Below are 6,448 nucleotides of genomic sequence, written 5' to 3'. Positions count from 1 at the left end.
GCCTACATATATATCCCAGGATACTGCCTACATATGCAAGTATAATGCTTACATATGCCAGAGTACCTTTCTGCCAAGATTTCCTGGGATACTGCCTACATATACCAGGATACTACAAATGCCAGGGTCCTTATCTGCCTGGATGTCCCAGGATACTTCCTCCATATCCCAGAGTACCTGTCTGCCTACACTTGCCATAGTACCTACTATATCTGACTACTTGTCCCAGGGTACCTCTCTACAAAGATGCCGGCCTGCACGGCGTGGACGATGGTGCGGAACCTCGGCTTCTCGGCTGGACGACGCCTGGCCACGGCCACCTTCCTGGTGAAGGTGGAGGCCAGCCAATCCCGGACTTCGGAGGGAACAGACTCTGTCTGGATTTCACTGAGGTCATCGTCTGTTTCGAGGAGACGTCTGGGAAAGGAGACATGGTGTTAGTCACATTCACACACACACAAACGCACAGTCACACACACACGCTCACACACGCACAAACACACACTCACACACACACACGCTCACACACTCACAAACACACACTCACACACACACACGCTCACACACTCACAAACACACACTCACACATGCACACACACACGCACAAACACACACTCACACATGCACACACACACACAAACACACATGCACAAACACACACTCACGCTAGTACTCCCTCACACACACACAAACACACACGCACAAACACACACTCACGCTAGTACTCACTCACACACACACAAACACAGACGCACAAACACAAACTCACGCTAGCACTCACACACACTCACACACGCTCACACACACGCTCACACTGACGCGCACGGACACACACCCTACCTTGTGTGGTCTATATAGACTGTGTCCAGGACGTCAGCAGCTTGCTCTACACTCCTTTTCACATCCTCCACCGACACCTCCCCCCTCTCCAGCTGCTGGGACAGGCAGCGCAGCCTGCACACACACACACACACACACACACACACACACACACACACACATACACAAACACACACAAACATACACAAACACACACAAACACACACAAATCAATCAGCAGACCGAGTGATATGATTAGGAGTGATTATAGATTACATATATATTGCTAGGGGAACCTGACCCCTGTCACCTAGTAATATGGCCCCTGTAGCATGGCAACCCGGCCCCTGTAACCTAGCAACGTGTCAGCTTGAGCTTACATCACACTCACACACCCCTGCTGGCTGACGAGACTCATACACCCACCTCCAGTCTGTCATCCTCACTCACTCACTCACACACACACACTCACACTCACACACACATACACACACGCACACACTCTCACTTTCGCTCTCTCTTTCTGTCAGCGAGCAGAAGAGGTGTGTTGTCCAACAGGTGTTTCCGGAGATGCAGCAATGCCCGCTGTCTGTTGCGTTGGCGTGTTTTGACGATGGCCTGTGCTGCTGGTAAACGTGTGCATGAGCGTGTGTGTGTTCACTAACCACAAGCCATGATTACCCTCGCTCTGAGTTCTGTCTTATTAACCTGTCTTTTCAGCTCCCGAATCCATTTTGAACGATCAAATCCAAAACATTGCTGACCCCCCTTCTAGAACAGAAGTTTAGCTAGCACGCTGTGACAAGAATTCGATTGTGACGGACAAGCACACCAGACATCTCCATCTTCACTCGTGTGGATGTGAGCATGCTGCCCTCCCAGGTGAGCCAGTGTGTGGGGAGACAGGTGTTTGGGTTGAGGTGTCTGGACTGGTGAGGACCTCTGGTGGCGGGAGGATGAACTGCTCAGCCCGTGAGGCGGAGACAGAGGGCCTTACCTTTGCGCTGCACTCTTGTACTTCTGCCTGATGAAAGAAGAGACGTGGGATTAACACCCTGGTACACACAACTACACACACACCCTGGTACACACACACACCCTGATACACACATGTACACACACACACAAACTAGTGCACACACACATAAAAAAGTAAAAGAGAGAGGGAAAAGAAATAGGGGGAAAGAGGATTTGTGAGAGAGAAATGGAGACAGAGAGCCGAGTCACGAGTAGAGGCATCTGATCAGTGTTGCAGAAGCTAGATTACCTTTAACATGAATAATGCAGCACACTCGCCACGCACCCGTGCCACCTGAGACTTGCTCTGAAGCTTGTGTGAGCTCAGCATTACTACATAACTACCTGGAGAAGACCCTTGCTCGGGTTACATGACGATTTGCATGCACACGCAATCAAGCTTGCATGCAAACTCACACACACACACACACCTGTGACACCAACACCTGAGGCAGGCTTTGAACCTTGTGTGAGCTCAGCATTATGTCATCACTATCTGGGGAACAGACCCTAAATCTGGGTACACAAAGATACTCATGCGAACACACGCAAGCTTGCACACACACACACTCGCACACACACTGCACACTTACATTCCCCGCAGCCGCACCAACATTCTCTCCTTCTGCTCCTTATTTTGACACCTCCCCCAATCAGGCTCCAGGATATCCGTGTCCGTGGCGACTGTCTCCATGGTGACGGCGGTCCTGGTGTGCGATCTCGTTCAGGTGTAGAGGCGTGTCAGGCGGAGAAGGGTGGGGCCAGGCGGGGCAGGAGGGAGGAGCAAGAAGGATGTCCTGGGGTCCAATACTCCATAGAGAACTGTCTGTCTGTTTGTCCACCTGTCTGCCTGCCTGTGTTTCTGTCTGTCCACCTGTCTGCCTGCCTGTGTTTCTGTCTGTCGACCTGTCTGCCTGCCTGTGTTTCTGTCTGTCCACCTGTCTGCCTGCCTGTGTGTCTGCCTCTGTCTCTCTCAAAACACACACACACTTCTTCTTCTCTCTTCTCTCTCTCTCCTTCTTCACTTACTCTCTCCAAATTCCTTTCTCTGCCTTTCCCCTCCTTTCCTTGCCTCCCTCTCTCTCTATCTCTCTCTCTCTCTCTCTGTCAGTCTCTGTTCAGGCTTTTATACCTCTCCGTTTCCTGACACGTGCTTGTGCACTTTGCCTGCCCACTCTACCATCTCACATACAACCCTCGCATGACACGCACACACGCGCTCTCTCTCTCTCACACACACACCCCCCACTCCCTTTCACTCCCCTCTCCCTCTCCCTCTCATACACTCCCCCCCTCTCCCACTCTCATACTCTCCCCTCTTCTTCTCTCTCTCAAACACTCAGTCTTCTCTCCCTCTCTCATTCATTCACCCCCCTCCCTCCCGCACGCTCCCCCTTACGCGCCTCACTCTCTCCCTCTTTCTCTCTCTCATTCAGAGAGGAAGCGGGAAAGGGGGGGGGGGGGGGTGAGAGAGAGGGGGGTTGATTGGAAGGTGGGTCCTCTCCATGTCATTCACTCATCCCCCCTCTCCCTCTCAGACACCCCCCTCTCCCACTTTCTCTCTCTCTCTCTCTCTCACTTTCTCGTGCACCCCCCCCTTCTCTCTCCCTTTCTCATACACCCCCGTTCCATTTCTCTCTCTCTCCCTCTCTCATGCACCTTTCCCTCTCTTCCGCTCTTTTTCTCCCTCTCGCTCACCCTCTCTCTCTCCTCGTGCTCCAGACCCTGGCTTTTGCGTTCACCAACCAACAGGCCTCTACACTGACCCTCTCCTTTGCACTGTGGCACAGGTGTGCTGCAGCCCTTAGCTCTCTTTGTTGCAGTGTGTGTGTGTGTACGTGTGTGTAACTGAGGGGTTCCAGTGTGTCACAGGTGTGTTCACTCTCCCTGAGCAGAGAGCAGATGGTTGTGATCTCCAGAGGCTGTCTGCCGGAGCTGCTCCTGCCCAGGAGACTGCAGACAAGCTGGGCTTGGACATCAGACACGCACCCCTGGCTCCTGGAAAGAATCTCCGGGGGGAAAAAGTGTGTAATTGCAAACACACACACCTCTCTCACTTTCTCTCAAACACATTTGTGTGTGTGGGGGTAGGGAGCAAACACGCAGGCAAGCACACACACACACACACACATACACACACACAAACACACACACACAGTGGAGCTGTCAGATATTCTTGCCCTGTGGTCCAGAGCAGAGCAGGAAGGAACACCATGAAGGTTCTGCAACACCATCCATCAGCTCCGTCTGCTCTCCAGACATGACTGATGATGGGATGGTCTCCATGGCGACCCACGGCACCACGGCCATGGTGTGAGAACATTAAGGAAGTGAGAGAACAGACACCTGCTGCAAGGTCTGGAAGACTGGAGGGGTGGAGGATTGGCGGGATAGAGGGGTGGAGGACTGACTATCTCTACTTTGTGGAACGCTTCCAGAAAGTTCCAGCGCTGATATTAACGTTGCAAGAGAGCGCTAACAGTGCCGTGAGCTCCGGGTGAATCATCCGTCTGAGTGGGTCCATGTGACATCTTCAGCTGTGGTTTGCTCAGCTCTGTATTGTTCTGTCAGATAATACAGGCGCATTATAGACCCCTACAGGCTCGCTTGCTGATGCTGTGTTTGTGTGACACTGCGCTGTTTGACTGTGTGTGATTCATTTACATTTCAAAAGCTGGTGAGTAAACAGCAGCACACGCCCCGCCCACCCAGTCCACCTCAAACCGCCGCCCCCTTTCCTCGCCCTGCACTTACAAACACACACACACCACAGCACAAAACATGATAGTAGAATCCTAGTCTTTTATTCATGTTATGGAAGTTACAGTGGAATTCTCAAAAATTGAAAACATATAAAAAGTGGTTAAGGAAGAACAATTTATAAACATCCAATAAATATGTCTGAATGTTTATACCAGAGCAGAGAGGAGGGTGGTGGGGGGGGGGGGGGGGCAGGGGAAGAGCAGGGGCAGGGGGGGGTTATGAGTTAGTTATAAAATTATACTATGTTTTTGTACAAACACCAGGTGCTTCTGGTCACTAAGCCAGTGGGCCGGCCTGAGTGTCTCTCTGTTGCACCCCCGGGGAGGATTTGGCAAATCATTCAGATCAAAACAAAAACCTGTAAAAAACACACATGTTCACACTGAAGAAGAAAAAGACCGCACAGAAGATACCCCACGAAAAATCTAAACCACCTAAAAAAGAAAGAATCACTGGTTTCGTCGTCGCGGCTGCAGCCCGTCGTGATCGCAGCAGGATAGAGAGACACCCCCCCCCCCTCCCCCCCCCCCCCCCCCATTATCCACAACAGTTTCTTTTATATCATCTCTACAATATGTTGAAACACCGATGCTTTGTCAAAAATGGATGTTTTAGTGTTTAGTGTCACTAGGATTTTTCTCTTTTTTTTTTGTTGTCGTTGTTTTGTTTGTTCGTTTCTCTTTTTCTTAAATCAACCAAAACATACAGTATAGGCGACTATGACCTTTTTCGAAACGACGGCGCGTTAATATGATGTCATCGTGATGGAGGATGGCTGCAGTGTCCACAGCGGCCAGCCGAGGGCGACGGCGTCCCCCGGGGTCTGGAGTGGCTTCCTGCTGGAGAGGAGCGTGGCTCTGGTCTGCTCTGACGACTCAGAGGAGGAATGGAGAGGAGGAGGCCACTGCAGACTGTTGGGACGGGGCCCCGGGGCCCGGGACCTGAGTCCCGGTGCTGGGGTTCTGGGTTCTGGGTCCTAGGCAGAGGCGCTGATGCTCTGCTTGTACACGGCGTGGTAGGCGTTCCTCAGGAGAACGTACGGGAAACACGACTCCAGCAGGTCCATGGTGAGGAACGGAGACTCCTGCACGATCTGGAACACACACACACACACACTTCAGCAAGCCTGTTGGCATGTGTGTGTGTGACAGCGTTGGGAGGGGAGAGGGAGGCTGCAGTACTGACCATGTCCAGCAGGAGGTAGACAGACTCTCGGTTGCGTGTTGTCATCTTGTCTGTTTCCTGACCGATCTTCAACAAGCTGGAGGAGGCCAGCTACACACACACACACATACAGGGTTAGCACTGCTGGTCAGTATTGATTTAAGTGTGTATTCATGTGTGTGTGTGTGTGTGTGTGGTACGTACAGCCAGGAACTCCTTGAGACGGTCCTCGATGCTTCCCTTGTGGATAGTGAAGAGAGCAGCAGCTATCTGGTTGATGGCCTTGGCCAAGCAGTGGATGTTGTTACAGTGGCCTGAGACAAACAAATAAAAAGCCTTAGAAGTCGGCGTGGGATATCAGAAACGCAGCATTAGAACCCATCCGGAGACATTTCCATTCCGATTTCCGCGGCCGTGGCGGTTGCCGTGGCTACCTTCGATCGCTGGGCTGTACTGGGACATGACGTTGCTGGCCAGCGTTGGCATGGAGACGGCCACAAACACCATCAGAAGACAGGCGATCTTGTACTCCTCCTCTGGACTGATGTTCTCTGCGACACACACACACACACACTATTAATGACAGGCCAACTGAGAGGCGTGTGTAAAAGTGTGTGTGAGTGCGTGTGCATGGTGTGTGTGTGTGTGTGTGTCTCACCAGACTTCTGGGAGGACAGCGCCACCA

At 52.0% G+C, this 6,448-nt stretch overlaps 2 protein-coding genes across 6 annotated transcripts in view; both read right to left on the bottom strand.

The window, feature by feature from the left end:
* LOC124474917 overlaps positions 1 to 2,703 on the bottom strand; it is a 3,640-nt gene extending 937 nt beyond the window's left edge. The window contains exons 1-4 of the mRNA XM_047031381.1: positions 2,430 to 2,703; positions 1,817 to 1,843; positions 841 to 954; positions 235 to 417 (exon numbers count right to left, since the gene is read on the bottom strand). Of these exons, the coding sequence (XP_046887337.1) occupies positions 235 to 417; positions 841 to 954; positions 1,817 to 1,843; positions 2,430 to 2,530 (425 nt within the window). The 5' untranslated portion in view covers positions 2,531 to 2,703. The remainder of the gene's footprint in view (positions 1 to 234; positions 418 to 840; positions 955 to 1,816; positions 1,844 to 2,429) is intronic.
* Positions 2,704 to 4,621: 1,918 nt separating this feature from the next.
* Positions 4,622 to 6,448, bottom strand: part of nckap1 (NCK-associated protein 1) — a 16,878-nt gene continuing 15,051 nt past the window's right edge. For all 5 annotated transcript variants that reach the window (XM_047030534.1, XM_047030536.1, XM_047030537.1 and 2 more), the window contains 5 exons: positions 6,422 to 6,448; positions 6,198 to 6,314; positions 5,968 to 6,077; positions 5,785 to 5,874; positions 4,622 to 5,692 (listed from right to left, as the gene is read on the bottom strand). The exon at positions 6,422 to 6,448 is cut by the window's right edge and continues 67 nt beyond it. In XM_047030534.1, coding sequence (XP_046886490.1) covers positions 5,576 to 5,692; positions 5,785 to 5,874; positions 5,968 to 6,077; positions 6,198 to 6,314; positions 6,422 to 6,448 — 461 coding nt within the window. In that variant the 3' untranslated portion in view covers positions 4,622 to 5,575. The remainder of the gene's footprint in view (positions 5,693 to 5,784; positions 5,875 to 5,967; positions 6,078 to 6,197; positions 6,315 to 6,421) is intronic.

The sequence above is a fragment of the Hypomesus transpacificus genome, chromosome 12 (assembly GCF_021917145.1).
Source record: "Hypomesus transpacificus isolate Combined female chromosome 12, fHypTra1, whole genome shotgun sequence".
NCBI lineage: Eukaryota > Metazoa > Chordata > Actinopteri > Osmeriformes > Osmeridae > Hypomesus > Hypomesus transpacificus.
The sequence above is the reverse complement of the archived record's forward strand: the minus strand, read 5'-3'. Positions and strand labels throughout refer to the sequence as shown.